At 46.0% G+C, this 23,638-nt stretch overlaps 1 protein-coding gene and 1 long non-coding RNA gene across 4 annotated transcripts in view; one reads left to right on the plus strand and one right to left on the minus strand.

Moving 5' to 3' along the window:
* The window catches only part of LOC141085416 (uncharacterized), a 213,887-nt gene that overhangs the window by 108,095 nt on the left and 82,154 nt on the right, over nt 1-23,638 (plus strand). The window lies entirely within an intron of this gene.
* The window catches only part of LOC141085413 (cell adhesion molecule CEACAM1-like), a 122,000-nt gene that overhangs the window by 78,028 nt on the left and 20,334 nt on the right, over nt 1-23,638 (minus strand). For all 3 annotated transcript variants that reach the window (XM_073570768.1, XM_073570767.1, XM_073570766.1), the window contains exons 3-7: nt 20,496-20,783; nt 9,839-10,114; nt 8,924-9,163; nt 6,965-7,282; nt 2,954-3,055 (exon numbers count right to left, since the gene is read on the minus strand). In XM_073570768.1, the coding sequence (XP_073426869.1) occupies nt 2,954-3,055; nt 6,965-7,282; nt 8,924-9,163; nt 9,839-10,114; nt 20,496-20,783 (1,224 nt within the window). The remainder of the gene's footprint in view (nt 1-2,953; nt 3,056-6,964; nt 7,283-8,923; nt 9,164-9,838; nt 10,115-20,495; nt 20,784-23,638) is intronic.

The following is a 23,638-nucleotide window of genomic DNA, read 5'->3' on the forward strand; positions in this document are numbered from 1 at the left end:
ACGAAATTTTTATCATCATAGTCGATTTCTCCTATTCTGTGTAGTCTATTTTGCTTTTTAACTCTGATATGGCGCATAATTGAACGTACTAGGTAATTTCTGAAAATGTCCATACGATGGGTTAATTGGCGTTAACTATACCCTCTAACGCCTTTTTTCTGTTAATTAAAATGTGCATCTTAAAACATCACAAATATTATTTTAGAATATGATGAGGATTGCACTGTTGATTATTCAAGTATTGTACATGGTAAACCACACAGTAATATTATGATGAGCTTGATAATGCAACAGGTTCCCATGGATACTTGGGCGTCACGTGACTTTTTGTCTCTATGACGCGACCTGACAAAGTCCGGATGACTGACATCGCTGTATAAGCCCAGGAAGTGGGGCATGTGTTCCAGCGATGTCCTGACCGGATATGACGCGCAGCACGCTGTAAAGTACCCAGGAAGTGCGGCAAACAATGAGCACAGTTTGCAGCGCTGTGTACAAACCGGAGGTACCATCGGCGGCGACGGGAAGCAGCGTCAAGCCGCGGCATGCCGAGATCTATAAGAGGTAGTTAACTCAGAACGGGCGCGCTACGCCTCAAGAAAAGATGTCAGGATACCCCTGATGATTGCAGTACAGATGAAACGCGTTGGGTGACATTCATGGGGACTAGGCCACTACTGTGGGCATAATGAATATGCTGAACCTTCTCATCCCCATCCGCTATGGGCGCAAGCTAAGATAAGTACAGCGGTTTTTTGCTATTAAGATTACCATGAGAACAAAATAATGCAATGGTCTTTGGAGGAAGTTATACCTTGATACATTGTGTTCCATGGGTAATATGTAATATATACCGTATTTTTCCAACCATAAGATGCACTTTTTTCCCCCAAAATTTTTGGGGAAAGTGGGGGGTGCGTCTTATGGTCGCAATATACTAACCTGCGGTGCGGTGGTTGCAGCGGGCGGGGCTCTGCGGTGTGGTGGCAGCGGGCGGGGCTCTGTGGGGTGAGGGTGGCGGCGGGCTGTGCTTCGGTGCAGGGGCGGCGGCTCCGGTCCGGCGGCCATCTTTCCGGCGTCCATGTTCCCGGAGGCCACCGCAACATGGCGGCGGCCAGCAAGGGATGTGCGGGGGCCTCCGGGCTGCGAGGAAATGCCAGCGGAGCCGCCGCCCCTGCACTGGAGCACAGCCCGCCGCCACCCTCACCCCGCAGAGCCCACCTGCCCCAGCTCAGCACAGGCCACCTGCCCCAGCAAAGCTGCCCCAGCACAGCACAGCTGCCTCTGCCCCAGCACAGCTGCCCCAGTCCAGCTGCCCCAGCCCCAGCACAGCTGCCCCAGCACAGCTGCCCCTGCCCCAGCACAGCTGCCCCAGCACAGCCCACCTGCCCCAGCCCCAGCGCAGCTGCCCCAGCACAGCCAACCTGCCCCAGCACAGAGCCGCCACCGCACGAGCCTGGACCACTGAATGACCCCTATGACTACTCCTCCACCTGTGCCGGATCCCTTCCCAGGTAAGCTGAATTCGGACTGTAAGACGGACCCCCATTTGACACTTTATTATTTTTTTCCCTATTTTCCTTCTGAAAATTGGGGTGCGTCTTATGGTCCGGTGCGTCTTATATTCCGAAAAATACGGGACTGCTTGAATAAGTAGCGCACATGAATATATGCTGAGACACGTTGGATAACCTCAGGTCCAATTAGTGAGTCTGAAAGATTTATACCATTGATAGAGACCTAATGCTGTAGGTGGTTCACAGCTATATTATAGGTCCAGCAATTTGTCTGTTTGTGTCTATACGGTTATGATACCTGTGATATAACAGGACACAGTGGCATTTGTTATGTAACCAATTGTTGTCCTTTGCCATAGGACACTGAGGCGGTACAATATGGTTTGTTTTTATAGAGCACTTCACACCAGCACTTCTTGCACCTGTTTGCGTTTTTTTGTCTCATTTGTTGATTTTAAAGGGCTAAATAAAAGCTACGTTTTAATATACAATTTCTACCAATTTGCTGTATACCTAAAAATCTAACATTGGTCAATACACCCCTGCTCCATTGATATCAATCGGAGTATCCCAGCATGCACTGGTGAATCTCAAACAAAATGTCATGGGACGGTTAAAAAAAACATGATGCCAGAATGTAGAGAGTATATTAGGGAATTTTTCATTGAAGTATATTAGAAAACGAGATTAGATTATTACACTGAGTAGATATGCATTTAATATGAAATTCACCTTTGGTTTCGGACCGCCGCTTTAAGTTCAGCAGATTGGTTTGGCCCTCCACCGCAGTGCCAGATTCTCATGCGGCCCCTTGGGAAAATTAATTGCCCACCCGTGATCTATGATTGCAGTGTTAACCTGATGTGTTTTCCGATTCCCGATCACTACATTGTTATATATTTTTTTCCCCGTGTATCTAAGGCCTGTTTCACACTTCAGTTTTTTTCCATCAGTCAAGATCTGCCGTTTTCCTAAAAAAACGGATCCGCCATTTTGTTTGGCGGATCCGTTTTTTTTCCCATTGACTTGCATTACTGGCGTATCTTGACGGATGGCCATCCGTCGGATCCGTTTTTTTGCGTATCCGCCAATTTTTTTTCCTCCGCCGACTTGCCCGGACGGAGCTTGTAACGTTTTTTTGGCTGAAGGATCCGCATTTTTGTACCGCGCATGCCCGGAGGAATGATCACAGGCGGAAATTTAACCCTGAAATCATTTCTGGCGAACGGTTAAAAAATTCTCTCTCTCTCTGTCTCTCGTCCCCGGACTGCGGTTCCTTTAAAATTCTTCAGCCAACGGATCCGTCAAAAAACCGGTCCGCTGGCATCCGTTACCTTCAGTTACCAACGGATCCGCTTTCCGCCATTTTGGCGGATTTTGACTGACAAGAAAAAACTGAAGTGTGGCACAGGCCTAACCTTTATTGTTTGACTCACCTTGTTTTCTACGAAATAAAAAGAAAAAAAGCAGAATGACCAGCGCCAAAGCCACAATGGATCCAATTACTATTCCCGCTATAGCACCCCCTGAGATCGTTTCTGTAGAAAATAATGAGAAACAGAAGACATTATAGATTGTAAACTGTAAAAAAAAAAGACAAAAATAAACACCACAGGAATTACAGTATATTTGATTGTCTGTATATCACTGTCAGTAGGAAACGCTTGTATGTATGTTCATGTGAGCTGTGGATATGCAATAACTGCCTTTGTCTGATATCCCCCTTTCAAGCTATGTTCACACGTTGCGTTTTTGTTGCATTTTTTAATGCAAACTTTATGCTGCTTATTATAGTACTAGCAAAGACTATGAGGTTTCAGAAATCTCATGCACACACATCGGCTTTTATTCCTGACTGATGTGGAAAAATGCTGGGTTTTTGCAAACTGCAATAGGTCTCTTCTTTCAGCATTTTTGCAGCGTTTTTTCAGCATTATTTCACCCATAAAAGCAATAAGTGCATAAACACAGCAAAAAATGAAGGTACCAGGTTTTGCTGCCGTTTTGGAGCAAAAACTTAAGTTGCATCATATTTTTTTGTGAGGCGCTAAACTTTATCAGCATGCACAAGAGACAATAAAAATGCAGCAAAAACTCAGCAAAACTTGCTTTTTGTAAGCAGCTTCTTATCTGTCAATTGAGCAGGTTTTGCCTGCAAAAAAAACGCAGCAAAAAAACGCAGCAAAAACGCAACGTGTGAACATAGCCTAAATGCTATGTACACCTTTGCTTGGGTTTCTTTGTTCTTCATTTTCTTCCTGAATGCAGTTAAGTAACTTCATTAATAATTTTCTACCACTTTACTGCTGTAGAGTGTCTGTAAGCACTTTATCTAGCCAAGTGCCCTACAAAAAATGTAGCAGTCCATCAAAGCTCATGCCCCCTCATGGCAATCAGCCCCCATCACCGCAAACACGCACTTCTCAATGTTAAGCCCCCGTCACACACAAGCGATCTCGCTAGCGAGATCGCTGCTGAGTCACAAGTTTTGTGAGGCAACAGCGATCTCACCAGCGAGATCGCTGTGTGTGACAGCGATCAGTGACCGGCCCCCCTGCTGGGTATCGCTGATCGTTGTTGAAACGTCTGGACATTTTTGGGGTCGCTGGTCTCCCGCTGGCCAGCACGCATTGCTGTGTGTGACAGGCGGGAGACCAGCGATCAGCGAGCTGGAGCTGGTAACCAAGGTACACATCGGGTTTCTAAGGGGCACGCGGCACCTAGAAACCCGATGTGTACCTTAGTTACCAGCGTGCTGATGCAGGGAGCTGGTAACAAAGGTACACATCGGGTTTCTAAATGCCGCGTGCCCCTTAGAAACCCGATGTGTACCTTGGTTACCAGCTCCCTACATCAGCGCGCTGGTAACTAAGATACACTGCGGGTAACTAAGCGACGTGCCTGGGAGAGACACATAAAGCTCACATCTGACCTGCATTACTGGGAGAGATGCACAGATCGCAAATCCAGCCTATATTATTGGGAGAGACACAGAGCTCACATCCAGCCTATATTACTGGGAGAGACACAAAGCTCACATCTGACCTATATTACTGGGAGAGACACACAGAACTCACATTCAGCCTATATTACTGGGAGAGACACACAGAACTCACATTCAGCCTATATTACAGGAAAAGACACGCATACCTCACATCCAGCCTATATTACTGGGAGAGACACTCAGATCTCACATCCAGCCTATATTACTGGGAGAGACGCATAACGCTCACATCTGACCTATATTACTGGGAGAGACTCACAGAGCTCACATCCATCCTGTATTACTGGGAGAGACACACAGTACTCGCATCCTGCATATATATAACAGGGAAAGACACACATACCTCACATCCAGCCTATATTACTGGGAGAGACACGCAGATCTTACATCCAGCCTATATTACTGGGAGAGACACACAGAACTTACATTCAGCCTATATTACTGAGCGAGACATACCAAGCTCACATCCAACCTATATTACTGGCAGAGACATGCAGATCTCACATCCAGCCTATATTTCAGGGAAAGATACACAGATCTCACATCCAGCCTATATTACTGGGAGAGACATGCAGAGCTCACATTCAGCCTATATTACTGGGAAAGGCACACTTCAGAACTCACATTCAGCCTATATTGCTGGGAAAGACACATAAAGCTCACATCTGACCTGCATTACTGAGAGAGGCACAGATATCACATCCAGCCTATATTACTGGGAGAGACGCATAACGCTCACATCTGACCTATATTACTGGGAGAAACTCACAGAGCTCACATCCATCCTGTATTACTGGGAGAGACACACAGTACTCACATCGAGCCTATTTTTATGAGAGACTCAGGAATCTCACTCCATGGTAGAAATGTGTAGTGCTCCATTATAGAAATGTGTAGTGCACATGTCAGAACTCTATTGTCGGGTATCCCAGTGCCAGGGACGCCTTCCCTGTCGCTAGCCCTAGGGGGTGCCCTATCTATCCCTGCTCCTCGGGTAGCTTCTAATGGTGAAGATGCCTGGGCCATGTACCTTGCTGAGCTCCTGAATCTGCTTTTAGTCTGTCCCCTCCCCCATCTAGATAAACAGTGAGTAGTAATGTATAGACATACATCAACCAGACTAACAAGGGAATAAGTAAAGGGATAAAGAAAAATACCAATCATACAAAATACACACACCAATCACAGAGGGGAGCAGCTGGGAGTGAAGGTAGAGAAAAATCAAAGTAGGAGAAGAGGAGGATTTGCACACAACCAAAACAAAGGCATGGTATCTAGATGAGTCCACCAAACGCCTCCTCAAACAACAAAACTTCTTCAGCTCCTAAACCATGCCAGCATGAAGCTAACTCTGGCAATGTCTGGTAGCCAGAGGCCAGTATAAATAGGTGAGGGAAGGTCCCAACACTGAACAGCTAAGAGCATCAAGCAGGTAAGCTTCCAGAAGCCTTTAACTGCACAAATTAACACCTGCACTGCTAGAAGAAACCTGCACTGTTTAATATGAAGGTGAAGTATTGCTAATCGTACAGGAGTAGGAGAAATCAGACAGCGTGGTCTTCTGGCTCCTATCTGTCACGGTAAACCAGTAATGTCACCATTGTAAAAATGTGTAGGGCAACATGGCACAAATCTGTAGCACACCATTGTAGAAATGTGTAGTGCACCATTGTAGAAATGTGTAGTGCACCATTGTAGAGGTGTGTAGTGCACCATTGTAGAGGTTTGTAGTGCACCATTGTAGAAATGTGTAGTGCACCATTGTAGAGATTTGTAGTGCAACATTGTAGAGGTGTGTAGTGCACCATTGTAGAGGTGTGTAGTGCACCATTGTAGAGGTGTGTAGTGCACACCATTTTAGAGGTGTGTAGTGCACCATTGTAGAGGTGTGTAGTGCACCATTGTAGAGGTGTGTAGTGCACCATTGTAGAGGTGTGTAGTGCACACCATTTTAGAGGTGTGTAGTGCACACCATTTTAGAGGTGTGTAGTGCACCATTGTAGAGGTGTGTAGTGCACCATTGTAGAGGTGTGTAGTGCACCATTGTAGAGGTGTGTAGTGCACCATTGTAGAGGTGTGTAGTGCACCATTGTAGAGGTGTGTAGTGCACCATTTTAGAGGTGTGTAGTGCACCATTTTAGAGGTGTGTAGTGCACCATTGTAGAGGTGTGTAATGCACCATTGTAGAGGTGTGTAATGCACCATTGTAGAGGTGTGTAATGCACCATTGTAGAGGTGTGTAATGCACCATTGTAGAGGTGTGTAATGCACCATTGTAGAGGTGTGTAATGCACCATTGTAGAGGTGTGTACTGCACAAATTTCATTTACATTGGACTCAGTGATGTGCTTTCTTATTATGATAGAACGTATCAAACAATAACACCGGGTTGGGTGATAATTTGATTCCAGCTAAATCAAGATGTTTTCTTAAGATCTCGTACCTTCTTTCTTCACATTGAGAACAAATGTAAAATAATTGCTTCCCATAGTATTCTCAGCTTTGCACATGTACTTTCCACTGAACTCCTCATTCATTTCTAGTATGATCATATATGATGAGAAGTCATTAGACATAACGATGATGTCTTTCATAGTGAGTTTGGATGGAGTTGGGCCCAGGCGGACCCATGAGAATGTTGCAGGGAAGATCTGAGCATCCCGAGCGCTCCCGCTGTTTAGAGTCACTGATAGAACGGCGCTGTTCCCCTTGTAGACTGCTTTAATGCTTTCATTGACAAATCCATAAGACCGTGGTATGTCTGTAAAGCATGATATGAGGTCAGCAATAAATATTTTGTGGACATCATAAAGGAACATTGTAATTAGTCTTGCTATGTAATCCAGCAAAGAACCTATAAACAAACAAAAAAGTCCCCCAAGCAAAACTAATAATTAAATACTCAATTTTAGTGACAAAAAAAGATAAAAACAATTAAAATGCCAAACACGGAAAAGAAAAACCACTGAGCATAAATTACGTCAGGAGTGAGTTCTATGTACTCTTTATCATCAGTTGGACAATGGAAAGAACCCAACTGTTATAATCTTAAAGTAATTGTTACATTACATCTGGAGCTGTAATAGAATGGTATTGGTAAGAAAAAATGCTCATGAAAAAGTGCAATGTGCAAACAAAGAGCTCACCCCGGGGGGTTTTGCAGTATGTTTCGTCATGCTGTAATGTGTCTTTTGATGAATAGTGGTACTTTCATAGGGTTGTATTGATACTTCTTAGTCTCTCTGCAGAGCGATAACTTTGGATTATGAAATCACATATTAATCTATAATTGTCCATTTCTGCAGTAGAGACTGAAGGTATACCCCAGCACCTTCCAGCATTACTTCTCTCTGTCTTTGGCAATTTAGCCTTTCAGCTCTTTAGCCTTTCCTACTTCTTTGGCTTCTTGAAACTTCTTTATCTACTTCCTACTTCTTCCCATTTCTTTGTCTTCTTGCTGTGTCTTTGTCTTCATCTTCTTCCTACTTTTTGGTCATCTTCCTACTTCTTCATCTTCTTCCTACTTCATCTTATTCCTGATTCTTTGTCTGTTTCCTACTTCTGTTTTCTTCATCTTCTTAATAATTCTTGTTCTTCTTACTATTTCTTCATCTTCTAAATACTTCTTTTTCTTCTAACTACTTCTTTGTGTTCTTCCCACTTCTTCGTCTTCTTCCTACTTCTTGAACTACTTCCCACTACTTTGTCTAATTCCTACATCTTTGTTTACTTCCCACTTCATCTTCTTCCTACTTTGATGTTTATTCCTATTTCTTGGCCTTCTTCCTAATTCTTGGTCTTCTACCTGCTCCTTGGTATTCTACCTACTCCTTGGTCTTCTACCTACTACTTGGTCTTCTTTACTACTTTGAGGACTTTTGCTCTGAAAGACAGAGTCAAAAAGTCTGCAGCAGTTTTGTTACCTCATAGTGTCCTGTTACTGCTGAGACGCTACTATGCACTTTTTTATTTTGTGCATCAATATGGAACTATTAGGAAGGGGTTGTCCAGTCCCTTAAAGTGGTAGTCCTTTGGAGATGTTTTACTGATATATTTAATATGGAGAATTTGGCCTTCATTTCTGGGTGAATATATCCTTAGTGTAAGGCAATGACCTAAAAGCCTCATTGATGTCTTACAGTGATGACTCAAATCTCATCAATCTATGGTCTTCTCCGTTTGGTTAGGTCAATAACCAGGAAACAAGTGCTGAACTCCTGCGGTGGTTGGCATGTCTAAATTTGTCATTAGAAACTCCTATCTATGGCTCATACAAGAAGTTTCAAGCAGGGGACTCCCTCTATAATGTCCATATGCTCTTATAGGTAGTATGGACAAGTGTCATCCTGAACAATGTGTTTCATAAACGTTGTTGTATCTTACAGTCTTCATTAGTTCTTACCGATTACTAGTGAACACACTTGATTTGATCCAGCATGACTTCCAGTGCAAAACAGCTGTGTTCCAAGGGGGAATCGGTTAATTGGCACTACTGTAGTACTTGTATCTGACCCACTCAGAATCGTGTTTTCATACTGTAGGTGAACACCAGCCGGTGGATAACCTCCAGGCCATAAACAGTAAAGTTGGACACTTTGAGCTAAACGCTCTGCCCCGCACGTAATATTTCCTTCCGGCGACCCTGTTGATAGACACATTGATGTTAATGGAGTCCTTTAAGTTTACAAAATCAGACAAGGTTTTTTATACTATATACGATCATTACAGCCAAACTCTGGTGGCCTCAGTCGTGTTAACACTTGGCGGCAGCGATCACTTCTTGTTGACAACAAATCGCTTGGGAGAGGTCAACAGAGATGAGTGGGAGACCAGGAAAGTGTCAGCATGGTTGAAAGCAGCAGGGTATAAGTAAGTTGCATATTACGCCTTTTATTATTTTAAACCATCATAAGTTATTTGTAAGATAGTGTTTTTGGACAAAACATTGGAGACCCAGCTATTGCTACTTCTTCAGCCTTCTTAGCTCCATATTTTGGAGGGTAAGTGTGGTGTTTAGATCAAAATTTGGCATATGGTATGTCAGGATATCTATAGCCCTATTGTTCTAGTGGAATCCAAAGAAGTCTTTTGGCTTTCATAGGACTGGTTTAAGGTTTACATTGGTATGCCTATTTTTTAGGCTGGATATGAAGTTAGAAAAAAACGTGGAATATTTTTTTACATTAGACCTCATAAACAACAAATGTTTATGTGGCTTCCATCCAAAAACCTACATTGGAAACCGTCCCGATGTACAAAAAATGATGCAAGGTGAACAATTCTTTTATATTTTTATGTGACGTGAAGGTGTACTCACATGTTAGATTTATAGGATTACTTAGTTGACTATTCAGGTAGTTGGAGACTCGGCAAGTGAATGCTCCCCGATCGTTCCTCGTCACCGGACTGATGACAAGAGTTGAGTTACCATTAGTCAGGTTATATCGGGGGTTTTGATGCAGTGGTAACTCCATTAGTGTCCAGTTGTAATTGACGTCTGTACCATGGGACGAACAAACGAGAGAGACGGCCTCTTTCTCAGCAATGACCGGACCTGAAGTATTACTGCGTAGAGTCACTCCAGATACATGGACTGTAAATCAGAGCATAAGAGAAAATGAAAAGATGTGTTATCCACCAACAGAAAATTAGGCAACTTTGCAAACAGTCTTAAAGAATATACTACTGTTTTATGCCACCCCTATGTAGGCCCACCTGTATCCATAGGATCAAGCTACAAACTAATGCTGACTTCTTTCTCATTGGCTGCCTAAATGCAGTATATGAGATCAAGCTGAAAGTTTTCCAAAGATATCTAAAACTGTGGGCATTTCTTACATCTGCATACTGCACAGGTCCTGGTATAAAGACTAGTAATGAGCGAGCACTAAAATGCTTGAGTGCTTGTTACTTGAATTGAGCAAGATAATGGAGTATTTTTCCTGAAGACCCTGACATGAGGGCAAATGGCTGGAACCGGCGCAGAGATGGAATGGGAACAGTATTGGGAAGACGCCTGGACATACTGTATCTCTAGTCGCTGCTGGAAACAATGTTGTCAGAGTATTACGCCACTTTTACAGACTGGCAATAAAACATACACAACCGAAGATAAAATGGATTTTACAGGAAAAAAAATGTAAGGAAACATTCTTTCCTGTATGACTTGTATATAAAGAAAAATTGAAAATAAAAAATTTTCCTGAGTGTTTCCACTTTCTCATTGCTTTCAATGGTGAAGAAAACATTTACTGGTAATTGTAATTTTAACATTTTTCTACCTTATCTGGGCATGTAGTATAAGTCACAAAGCCTATGCGGGCAATGCAAGAATTGCCAAAAATAAGGAAGAAGAGGGACTCCGATACACCCTGTATTGGACATAAAGGAGGGCCTCCTACATATTCTCTTAAATTTGTTAGATAGTGGGACTCCTAGACTTAAACCTATGAACTAAGTGCAAGGGCTGCCAAAAATTTGAAGGAAGGATTGCAATACACTCTGGAAGATACGTATAGGAGGGTCTAAAAAAAAGCAATTTCTCTCTCACCCATGACAGCACCACGGAGAGAGGGGATCCGCCCTTCAGGGACAGGAACCTACAGATAAAAAGGGCGGTACCTCTCCTCCGCCTTCAGTTGGGTTCCTGTCCCTGATGGAGGGACCCACAGGACGGTACCTTTCGTGTGTCCAGGATCCGGGGCCGGCCTGACCGGTGGTGGCAGCGGGAAGGCCTCTGCCTCGGGAAGGTGCGGTGCCCGAAGCCGCCACTGCTGGGGCCCATGCGGGCTGCCGGGTGAGCGGGCGGGAGTGACGCCGGAGCCGCCGCTCCGGAGAGGAAGTCGGGGCTCGTGGGGACCCGGTAAACATGCGGGCGGCGCCGGGTTACAGAGGTGTACCAAGATGGCGGCCGCCCCGGAAGTAGAAGCCGGCTTCCGGGTCCCTAGAACCGGCGCATGCGCAGGAGCGCTCTCCCGGGGACCGCGGTGCAGGATGGGAGCGGTGACGCCAGCCGGGAAATTTTAAGAAAGGAACACAGTACGGATGGTCGTTCCAGTAGTCACTCCACGCAGCATAGCACGTCAGCTGCAAGGAGCAAATCGCCACCAGGAGAGCAGCCTATTCAGGACCTGACTCCATCTCCCGAATCGATACCTGCAGCCGCATACCTTTGGGTGAGTGATCTTCGTGAATGTTCACCATTGTATTAAAAGTTCCATTTCCCTTACTAGGGAAAGAAGGGGAAAAGAAAAGGGGTGCCCAACTTGTGCTAGTCCCCTACCTATTTCTTGAGAGAGTGGTTCTACACCTCAGAGCCAGCTGCCACCTTCACCATCTCACTCTGCTGCGGACACCAGGCAGCCAGAGTTCAACACCAGTTTCAGCAGTGGCTTCAAGCCAGCTGGTAACTCCACCAGGTTTCTGCAGTGGCTTCACAAGACGCTATCACCAACACCTGCCTAGACCATGTGACCCCATAGGAAAAGGGAATGGTCAAATGATCAGGGGCCAAAAACTGCTATAACCCCAGTGACCACCAGGGGCAAAAGCCAAAGCAAAGAAAACATCGAGTGCGAAAAAAAAAAAAAAAAATTTTTGGAGTCAATCAGGTCCACCACCAATCTCGGTGTTGGATCTCAGCGACGCCTATTATCACGTCCCCATTCACAAAAACTCCAGGAAATATCTCAGGTTAGCTGTCTCGATAAAGGGCGAGATAAGAGAACGCCAGTATAGAGCCTTGCCATTCGGAATATCTGTTGCTCCACGGGCAGAGATGATGGCCCATATAAGGGAGCAAGACATAATATTAATCCCGTATCTGGACTATTTTTTAATAGCAACCAGCTCTGTTCAAAAACGCTGGGAACAGGGGGACAGAGTGATGGGCACTCTGCAAGGCCTGGGCTGGCTCCTGAATCTAAAAAATCAAGATCGGAGCCCAGCAGAGTACAGGAATTCTTGGGTCTAATATTGGACTCAAACATTCAAGAGTGCCGCCTCCCAGACCGCAAGAAGGAGAAAATCGCTCAAATTGTAACAAGAGCCATCCAAAATCCCTCCATGACATTAAGAAAAGCGATGTCACGACTAGGTTCTCGCTCCGCCTGCCTGCCAGCAGTCCAATGGGCTCAGTTACACACGAGAGTTCTACAGTGGGTGTCACCACTACACATCCGGGGCACGGAGAATCAAAGGGCAGACTTTCTAAGTCACTCCCAATTATGACAAGGAGAATGGGTCCTAAAGCGGTCCGTTTTTCGGCAGATTGTAAAAATGTGGGGGGACCCGGGCATAGATCTGTTTGCCGACTTCAGAAACAAAAAGTGGAAACTTTCTGCTCCATAGACCCCAGGGGGAATCCTCTAGCTCTGGACGCCTTCATACTCCCATGGACATGGGGCCTAACATATGCCTTTCCCCCGATCATGCTGATCCCAGCAGTGCTAAGAAAAGTCAGGGAGGATGGGGCAGGAATGATTTTAATAGCCCCCTTCTGGCCCAAAAGAACCTGGTTCTCCTGGCTAAGAATATTCTCTCTAACCGACCCATGGATCCTCCCAGATCTCCTGGACCTGCTATCGCAGGGGCCAGTGTTACACCCTCAGGCAGGGAGATTCCATTTAACAGCATGGAATTTGAGAGGGCACTGATGAGAGACAGAGGAATTTCAGAGAACCTGATAACTACACTACAAAAAAAAAAAAAGAGAAAAAATTCTTATCCACTTCGGAGGTAAAGGTTCAGGATGAGGTTCACATTGACAAAATCCTAGAATTTCTACAAAAGGGCCTAGAACAGGGTCTAGCGGTCAACACATTAAAGGTATAAGTAGAGGCCTTGGGCACCTTTATAACCATAATGTGGTAGGTAATCCCTGGGTGACAGATTACTAAGGCCGTATCCAGATCCAGGCCGATAGCTAATCAAAGATTACAATCATGGGATCTAAATCTTGTACTATCCACGCTAACAGGCCCTCCATTCGAACCTATTCACTCAGCATCCCTAAGAATCCTGTCGTTAAAAACAGTGCTTCTTTTGGCGCTAACATCAGCTCGCAGAGTGAGCGATATGCAAGCTTTATCAGTAGGGCCACCTTTCACAAAGATTCTAGATGATAGGGTCATTTTAAAGCCTGACCTGGCATATCTACCCAAAGTGTCATCACACTTCTATAAGTCCCAAGAGGTAGTCCTTCCTTCATTCTGCCCAAATCCTAAAAAGAAGGGAGAAGACAAATTCCACACCTTAGACGTGATGAGGTGCCTAGTGCAGTATCTAGAGGCCACCAAAAAATGTAGGAAGGAAGGCTCTCTCCTTGTGTGTTTTCAGGGACCTTGGAAGGGACTCAAAGCATCTAAGAGTACCCTGGAAAGGTGCATAAGGGATGCGATTGCCCTGGCATATTCATCCAGTGAAAATACCATTCCGGAAGGGTTGAGAGCCCATTCCACAGGAGTGATGGTGACCTCATGGGCTGAAAGATCTGAGGTATCAATAGAAAAAATCTGTAAGGCGGCCACCTGGTCATCACCTTCGACCTTTTTTAGGCACTATAGATTAGATCTAGCCTCTACGTCTGACCTGACCTTCGGGAGTAGGGTCCTTCAGGCGGTGGTCCCTCCCTAAGCTACCAATCTCTGTAATTCTCTCCGTGGTGCTGTCATGGGTGAGAGAGAATAGCTTAGTTACTCACCGATAACGGTGTTTCTCAGAACCCATGACAGCACCCGCTTATTCCCCTCCCCTTCACGAGTGTGGTGGGCACGTTTTACTGTTAGTAGAGTGTTTCCGTTTAGACACGGTGCTTCTGATAATTTATTCCTGGGGGCAAATATATATATATATATATATATATATATGTAAGAGCATTGTATCAGTTTTTATGCCCCACTGCGACAACGTTAGCAGCAGGGCAGGCCAACACCTCCAATGTGTAGAGGTACAGTTCATGCCAGGTGTCCAGCTTGGAGGGCAGCACTGTGGCTCAGTAAGGGCCTAATGAATCTGTTGCAGACCCTGAGTCTGCTGGATATGGTGTGTGTCTCCATCTTCTTTGTTTCTTGGTTGTCCAAGGAACTACTACCTCTGAAGGCCTAGCGCCTTCTGGTATTGCGCCATTTTACTAGCACTCTCCACCATCAGGAAGGAGTGATGGAAAGTTCTCCTTGTAGCGTGGGTCAAGAAGGGTGTACAACTAGTAATAATTGTTGGCCAAAATGCGTATAACGCGACAATCACAGGAGAAGCAGCAGGACATAAAGTCAGTCATGTGTGCCAGATTTCCAACAGGCAAGACTTCCCTGTCCCCACCAGGAGGACAACTCTCTCTCTCCTCCTCTTCAGCCCATCCACACTGAACAGACGGGATAAAGCTGGTGTGGACGGTGTCCTCTGTTGCGCAGGCAACCATGTCTGCCACCCAATTTACGCTGAAAAGATGAGATAAGGCTGGCCTGGGAAATATCTCCCTGTGTTCTTTCTTTCTCCATCGCCACCTGGTCCAAACACAAAGATTCATCTTTAATTGTGATCAGTGAACGTTTGAGTAGACACAGAAGCCGGATGGTTACAATGATTATGGCTTCTTTGCTGCTCACCATCTTGATTGATTCCTCAAAGTTTTTTAGAACCTCACAGATCTCAGACATCCATGCTACTCATCAGTCGTTATGTGCAGAGGCTGACCAGAATACTGACGGGCATGTTGTAGCTGGTATTTAGCTTCTGCCTTCTGCTGCCCACAAAGCATTGCCAACATATGCAATGTGGAGTTCTAGCGAATGGTCACATCGCCAGTCCATGAGCTGGCACTTGCATGATCTGCTGCAGCACTGCTAGTACAGTGGCAGCTGTTGCTGACTTGCAGGAATGGACACACATATGACATACCTTCACAAGTAACTCTGGCAAATCTGGGTAGGTTTCCAGAAACTGCTGAACCTCTAAGTTGAGGACTTGTGCCAGGCATGATAAATGTGCGAGGTTGCCAGGCTTCAGAGCCGCGACTAAGTTATGGCCATTTATCACACATGACCATTCCCTGGTTGTAGGTTCAGCAACAAGAGCCATAGATCTGTTTGGTCTGTTATACCTTTCAACAAATATGCAGCGGTGCGCTGTTCGTCACCTAAACAAACTAGTTTCAGCAGAGCCTGTTGCCACTTCTCTGAGGCAGTGTCACACCGCCCGTTATGCTGCGCTTACCTGGGGGCGGGCCGACGTCACCACTTCCAGCGCCGCGGTCGCTCCGGGGGTCCCATCAGGTGCGCACGCGCTCCTCCAGCACTAAGCTCCATGGCTGCTCTACGTTGCTAGTGCGCAGGGGCGCTCTTTCCTGCTCTAGCTGCAGCCGTGTCCTCTCTATGGTATTGGAGGACTTGACTTATCATAGGAAAAATTCAAAAAACTCATACCACAAGATATGGCCTTCCCAAAACTTTGTCTGATGAACAAATGCACCTGTGCTGCTCCTTGCCTTTATTAGTGGAGGCCTACTGCATCCTGCTACATGTGCATTTGTTCATCAGACAAGGTTTTGGGAAGACCATATCTTGTGGTATTGGAGGACTTGAAAAACAGGCTATTGTATTGCTGGAAAGAGATAAGGTATAGTAGTCAAACCAAATCTAACCAGCTGAATCTGAACACCTACCTAGGTGCGGAGGTTGGCACCCTAAGAAATACGAGAATGGCGCCCCCGCTCGTGCGATGGCTAACCCTAATCTATATCATCCTATAAGACGACACCTAGGTAGGTGTTCAGATAGTCATTTTGTATAGGGCCAGGTCACTTTTTTCTTCACATCGGCTGAGTGAAATTGTTATCAGATGGTAGCACGTATTATCAATTTTTATACAGCTTCTTTATGTCCAGTTCCCCTTTTTTCCGTTTTTTTGAGGTTTTTGGGCTATAATAGTATTGTGCAGTTTTTAACTGCTATGATTCAGGTTTTTCTGACCACATGATTGGATTGGCAGATTCAGCTGGTTAGATTTGGTTTGACTGCTATACCTTATCTCTTTCCAGCAATACAATAGCCCGTTTTTTACTAGGCTTTACAATAGGGGACATCTGTGCAATTTTATATTGTTATTTTTGTACTTAATAAAAGTTATATTTTAATAGGGTTTTTTTCAGTTAGTCGGTTATAGGTAACCCTTGTTCACATTATACTTGTTAGTTATTGGAGGACTTGACCCGGAATTCCTAGTGATCATGTGCTATATCAGGCTACCTCTTCCTGGGAGGGGCCTGATTATTGTTGTGCTTCCTGGCAGTGGCTTGGTCTGCCTTGTCCTTGCCTGGCTGTGCGCTGTATTTGGGCCCTTTGCCCCTTGTGCTCAGTTGTGCCTCCTGGCACACGCTCTGATCCTGTACTCTGCCTTGTGCTCAGTTGAGCCTCCTGGCACACGCTCTGATCCTGTACTCTGCCTTGTGCTCTGTAGTGCCTCCTGGCACATGCTCTGATTCTGTACTCTGCCTTGTGCTCAGTTGTGCCTCCTGGCACACGCTCTGATCCTGTACTCTGCCTTGTGCTCTGTAGTGCCTCCTGGCACATGCTCTGATCCTGTACTCTGCCTTGTGCTCAGTTGTGCCTCCTGGCACACGCTCTGATCCTGTACTCTGCTCTGTGCTCAGTTGTGCCTTCTGGCACACGCTCTGATCCTGTCCTGCCTTGTGCTCAGTTGTGCCTCCTGGCACACGCTCTGATCCTGTACTCTGCTCTATGCTCAGTTGTGCCTCCTGGCACACCTTCTGCCTAGCCTTGCACTCTGGCGTGCTTCTCTGCACGCGCTGTTTAACTCTGTACTCAGGTGTGCTCCTTAGTACGAGCCCTGCTTTGCTCGCTCCCGGGCGTGCTTGTCTGTGCACGCTATACGTGCTCTCGTGTACCCGCCTTGCACTATCCTGTATCTAGCGCACTCCCGTGTACACGCCTTGTATTGTCCAGTACTCTCTGTGCCTCTGTACACTCGCTCTGTACCGTCCTATACCCGGCGTGTTCCTGTGTCCATGCTTTGCACATTCCTGCAGACACACTCACTCGTGTCTCCTGTGAGCCGACCACCTGGTGCCAGCAGTCGTGGTACCTTACCACCTTGGGCTTGCCCCTGACACTCCCTGTATAGGGGGTGGTCCTCACTAGGTCAGCTCACCCTGGGAGGGTTGGTTCGACGACCCAGAGGGTCCACTCCAGGAGTCGTCACAGGCAGTGCTGCAGTGCTTCCAGCATGATATGGATGACAATTTGGGAACATAGGCTAAGGAGGAGGAGGGGGTGCAGGAATTGGTGAGGAAGGTGGGGGAATTCTTGATGGAACTAGGTCCCGCACTTGTAGGGGTTGGTAGCACCTGTGCTGTCCCAGGGTCCGACCCGGTCCCGGAATCCACTAGGTTCACCCAGTGTGCCATCAGGTAAATGTAGCTTCCTGTTGTGAGTTCATTTTCCCCTTCACTACTGAGGCCCGATGAACTCCCTCTTCTGGTAAAGAAAGATGGTGAGCCTGATTATCAAACACCTGAGCCTAATGATGATGACTGGCTGAGTGGAGTTACTGACTGGATATAAGGCTGCCAACGCCCTTCTGCCCTGCGGGTGATTTCTCTGTGGGATCCTTGGAGACCAGTCTGAATTCCTGCTCTTCTAAAGCTAAGTTTTCTGCTCAGCTTTTTGCCTTTATGCTTTGACTTTGTTTTGCTTTGTTTTTCTGGATCTCTGCCATTCCCTGCTGGGGTGAGCTGAATTCCTTTAGCTCTGTCTTCTGAAAATACCTGAGTGCTGATATAGTTTTTGAAGCCTAGCTGCTTCAGGGTCTTTTTCCATATCAGCTTGTTGGCTTATGTCTTTGATAGGGTTTTGGCAGATTGCAGACAGCATCCGTCCTTTTCTGTTCTGTGTAGTTAGCTTGGGCCCCATCGTTTGCTCAGCCTATCTTTCTATCTGTGTGAGTGTTTTTTCATCTTGCTTCACCGTCATTATATGTTGGGGGCTGCCTTTACTTTGGGGTCTGCTCTGGGGCAGTTTAGATTTCCTTTTCTGTCTTTAGGCTATTTAGCGCTCCGGCTGTGATCGAGGGGTCTAGGGCACCGTAGGAACCCCCCACGGCTACTGCTAGTTGTGTTGATAGGTTCAGGGGTCTGCAATCTGATAGTTGCCAACTTCTCTGGTTTTCTGGACGTAGCTTCTATTTTTGTGTCTCCCTCCTACGGTGACTCGTTCATAACAGCTTCCCTGGCCCAACAAGCACTTGTTCACGTGTTAGTGTTTAAGCAGATGTTCCCAGTAACAGTGTTGGTCAGGGCACTGGTGATGTTATTGGACACATGCTTGTGTAAGACGAGGATGGAACAACGCATGGTGGCTGGGGAGTGAGTACTCATGGACGGATGCTGCCATGAGGTTGTGGAAAACATCAGTGTCCCCAAGACTAAACAGTAACATTTCCACGGCAAGCAGTCTGGAAATGTGGGTGTTTAGTGATTTGGTCAGTGGGTGAGTGGATACGTATCTCCACTTGCATTCCAAGGCCTGGGGTAGGGACAGCTAAACTCTGCTCTGGGACAAGGGAGTAGACGTGATTGCTGATGTTGCTTGCGAAGGTCCAAAGGCAGGGCAGGAGGCACTAATGCTTTTGTCCTGCACAGTGGATTTGCAAGCACATGTCGCAAGGGAAGGGACAGTGATTGTGGACCCAGGCATTCATCCACCTAGTCGGGTGCTTGGATGACATGTGCCTTAGTAAGCTGGTAGTGGTCTGGCTGCTAGTGGTCTGGTCCCTGCTGATCTTGGGATGGCACAGGTTGTAAATGACTGTTTTCTTGTCTTCCGCACTTTCAATAAAAAAGCACCATACTGGGTAACCCTCGGCCTGGGATCTTGCAACATGTGGGTTCTATGAGAACTAGTTGCCCGCCTTTTCCCTCTAGCCATTACACTGCAGCTGCCTGCCTGTTGCAGTGCTCTGGATCCTGCTCCCTTTATGCTGGTCTGCTTACCACATTCCCAGGTTGGGTGACTACATCATCCAACACCTTGTCTTTCACTTCCATACTCTGGTCCTCCTACTGACTTGTTGACTCAATAACATGACTTGCTGGCAACTGTGCCTCATCATCATCTATCTCTTGAGACACGAATTGCTGTTCCCCACTGTTGTCTTCTTCTGACCGTGGATGCTCAAATATTTGAGAAACTCTACACACCATCTTTCACGTCCCTCTTGAAATGTGCAGGGCGAGGGGGTCAGAATCAATAAATGGAAATGTAAAGAGCTCCTCAGAGTGTTCAAGTGTGGGATCTGGGACTTGACATGATGGGAAGAATTGGGATCAGGGTGGGGATTATGTGGTCTAGACTCTTGGCTAGTGAGACTGGACCATATGGAAGACAGGGTGGTGCTGCGAAACAGACCGACAGTATTATCTGCAATCCATCCGACCACCTCAAAAGTTGTGAAGCATGTGGGCGGGGACACAAGCATGGAGCTCGTGCACCAGGAATACTCGAGCGTCTTGAGTACTTTGATGCTCGATTTGAGTGCAGAGCAGTGCCAAGCACGCTAGCTCATCACTAATAATACTAGTTCCATGTATGTAACGTACAAGAGACACATTTATACAGGAAAATCAATAGCTCTAAAGTCTGGTAAATTGTGAATGCAGCTCTGAAGTGTATAAAACAGGTTTTAATTCATGATTATTGCACCACCTTATCCTTAAACCTCAGAGAAGAATCATCTGGATAGTTGGTAAGTCTGAGTGGTCTTGCTTCTCCTCTGTACTAAGAGCTGCTTTTTGTAATAATTTTCTGCATTGGATGATGGAGAATAGTTAAACTACAAAATCTGATTGCAGAAGACGATGCAGTGTGTGACTACTGACACCCAAAGACAACAATAACAAAATCCAGTTTTCCTATTGTAATCTATACACTATGTTGAATTTACTTTTAGCTCATGATTCTTACCTGCAACATCCAGGTGGATTCCGATGCTCATGCTGTTGCTTACGGGATTTTCAATGCCACAAGTATAAATACCGGTATCACTGCTCAGTATGGGATTGAAGTACAGGTAGTCACTAGAAGTACTGCACGATAGATGAGGAGAGGAGCTGCAAGACACTAATTCATCATTTCTATAGAAGTAAACACGATGGACGGTCTGTGTCCCCGTATTACATCTCAAATTCAGGGTGGTGCCATCTACCGGGCGAATGGAGGAAGAAGCGATCAGGGTTGGAGGCGCTAGAAGATCTGAAATACAAATATATAGGCATGATCTAGTAAATCACAAAGATAACTTAAAGCGAACCTGTCATCAGGATTTTGCTAAATAAACTACAGACATTGTCAGGTTGGCAGTGTTAAACTGATTGAAATGATACCTGAGGTGATGAAATCCGTCTTGTGGTTCTTGTACAATCAGTGTTAGGAGTTTTCAATTAATGATATGCTCCTGATCTGGGGCAGGACTGTAGGCAGAGTCTTTTCTTCCTGCTCTAAGCCAGATAGACCAAGGAAAGACCTGCCCACAGGCTGTCCCGAAGCACGAGCAGTCTATCTCTATGATGAGAAACATGTTTGTGCTTCGGGGCGGCCTCCGGGCAGAGTCTTTCCTAGGTTTCTCTGGTTTAGAGCAGGGAGATAAGACTCTACCTACAGTCCCTCCCCGGAGCACAAGAATCTCATTACCTGAAAACTTCTAACACTGATTACACCAGAACCACAAGACGGATTTCTTCACCCTGGGTATCATTTTAATCAGTTCAGCACTACTAACATGACAATGGCTGTAGTTTACTAAGGCCTCTTTCACACATCAGGTTTTCGCCGTCAGGCGCGATCCGGCGCTTTTGACAGAAACCGGATCCGGCGAAATGCAATGCCGGATCCGGTTTCCCCCCCCATTGACTTGCATTTGCGCCGGATCGCGCCGGATGGCCATGCGTTTCATCCGGTTTTCGCCGGATCCGGCAATGTGTCGCGATCCGGCGTCTGGAAAAAACGGCTACTGTAACGTTTTTTGTCTCCGGCGAAAAAGCCGGACACGCCGGATCCGGCGCGTCCGGCTTTTTCACACAATGAAAGCCTATGAGCGCCGCAATGCGCCTGATCCGGCGAAAGCCGGATCCGGTGGCCGGATCCGTTTTTTTTGGTCTGAGCATGCTCAGTAGCTCTGCCCACAAGACATACAGTGCCTACAAGTAGTATTCAACCCCCTGCAGATTTAGCAGGTTTGATAAGATGCAAATAAGTTAGAGCCTTCAAACTTCACACAAGAGCAGGATTTATTAGCAGATGCATAAATCTTACAAACCAAAAAGTTATGTTGCTCAGTTAAATTTTAATAAATTTTAAACATACAAGTGTGGGTCAATTATTATTCAACCCCTAGGTTTAATATTTTGTGGAATAACCCTTGTTTGCAATTACAGCTAATAATCGTCTTTTATAAGACCTGATCAGGCCGGCACAGGTCTCTGGAGTTATCTTGGCCCACTCCTCCATGCAGATCTTCTCCAAGTTATCTAGGTTCTTTGGGTGTCTCATGTGGACTTTAATCTTGAGCTCCTTCCACAAGTTTTCAATTGGGTTAAGGTCAGGAGACTGACTAGGCCACTCCAACACCTTGATTTTTTGCATCTTGAACCAGGCCTTGGTTTTCTTGGCTGTGTGCTTTGGGTCGTTGTCTTGTTGAAAGATGAAATGACCACCCATCTTAAGATCCTTGATGGAGGAGCGGAGGTTCTTGGCCAAAATCTCCAGGTAGGCCGTGCTATCCATCTTCCCATGGATGCGGACCAGATGGCCAGGCCCCTTGGCTGAGAAACAGCCCCACAGCATGATGCTGCCACCACCATGCTTGACTGTAGGGATGGTATTCTTGGGGTCGTATGCAGTGCCATCCAGTCTCCAAACGTCACGTGTGTGGTTGGCACCAAAGATCTCGATCTTGGTCTCATCAGACCAGAGAACCTTGAACCAGTCTGTCTCAGAGTCCTCCAAGTGATCATGAGCAAACTGTAGACGAGCCTTGACATGACACTTTGAAAGTAAAGGTACCTTACGGGCTCGTCTGGAACGGAGACCATTGCGGTGGAGTACGTTACTTATGGTATTGACTGAAACCAATGTCCCCACTGCCATGAGATCTTCCCGGAGCTCCTTCCTTGTTGTCCTTGGGTTAGCCTTGACTCTTCGGACAAGCCTGGCCTCGGCATGGGAGGAAACTTTCAAAGGCTGTCCAGGCCGTGGAAGGCTAACAGTAGTTCCATAAGCCTTCCACTTCCGGATGATGCTCCCAACAGTGGAGACAGGTAGGCCCAACTCCTTGGAAAGGGTTTTGTACCCCTTGCCAGCCTTGTGACCCTCCACGATCTTGTCTCTGATGGCCTTGGAATGCTCCTTTGTCTTTCCCATGTTGACCATGTATGAGTGCTGTTCACAAGTTTGGGGAGGGTCTTAAATAGTCAGAAAAGGCTGGAAAAAGAGATAATTAATCCAAACATGTGAAGCTCATTGTTCTTTGTGCCTGAAATACTTCTTAATACTTTAGGGGAACCAAACAGAATTCTGGTGGTTTGAGGGGTTGAATAATAAATGACCCTCTGAATAAACTTTTCACAATTTAAAAAAAAATTAAACAAAGAAATAACATTCTTTTTTGCTGCAGTGCATTTCACACTTCCAGGCTGATCTACAGTCCAAATGTCACAATGCCAAGTTAATTCCGAATGTGTAAACCTGCTAAATCTGCAGGGGGTTAAATACTACTTGTAGGCACTGTATATAAAAGCAAGACAGTGGGACCCACAGCCACACCCAACATGCCACCCAAGAAAGCAAACAAGCGCAGCAGGAGACCACTGCAGCACCATCAGCACCACCCCAAATGGAGCAGCAAATGGAACATGCTGAGGAGGGGAGTCCAGCAGCAGATGAGAGACGGTAATTATCAAATCCCCCATTCCTCCAAACTAGGGCCATGGAATATCAAGATATTCATTGGCCCTTTGTTTCTCTTTATTCAACAGCCGCCAAAGAGATGCAGCAGCAGCAGCAGCAGAAATGGCATCACTGGCAGCAGCAATACCCACAGCCATGGAGTC

The sequence above is a fragment of the Dendrobates tinctorius genome, unplaced genomic scaffold (genome assembly GCF_039654945.1).
Source record: "Dendrobates tinctorius isolate UK_male_01 unplaced genomic scaffold, ASM3965494v1 ptg000028l, whole genome shotgun sequence".
Classification (NCBI taxonomy): Eukaryota; Metazoa; Chordata; class Amphibia; order Anura; family Dendrobatidae; genus Dendrobates; species Dendrobates tinctorius.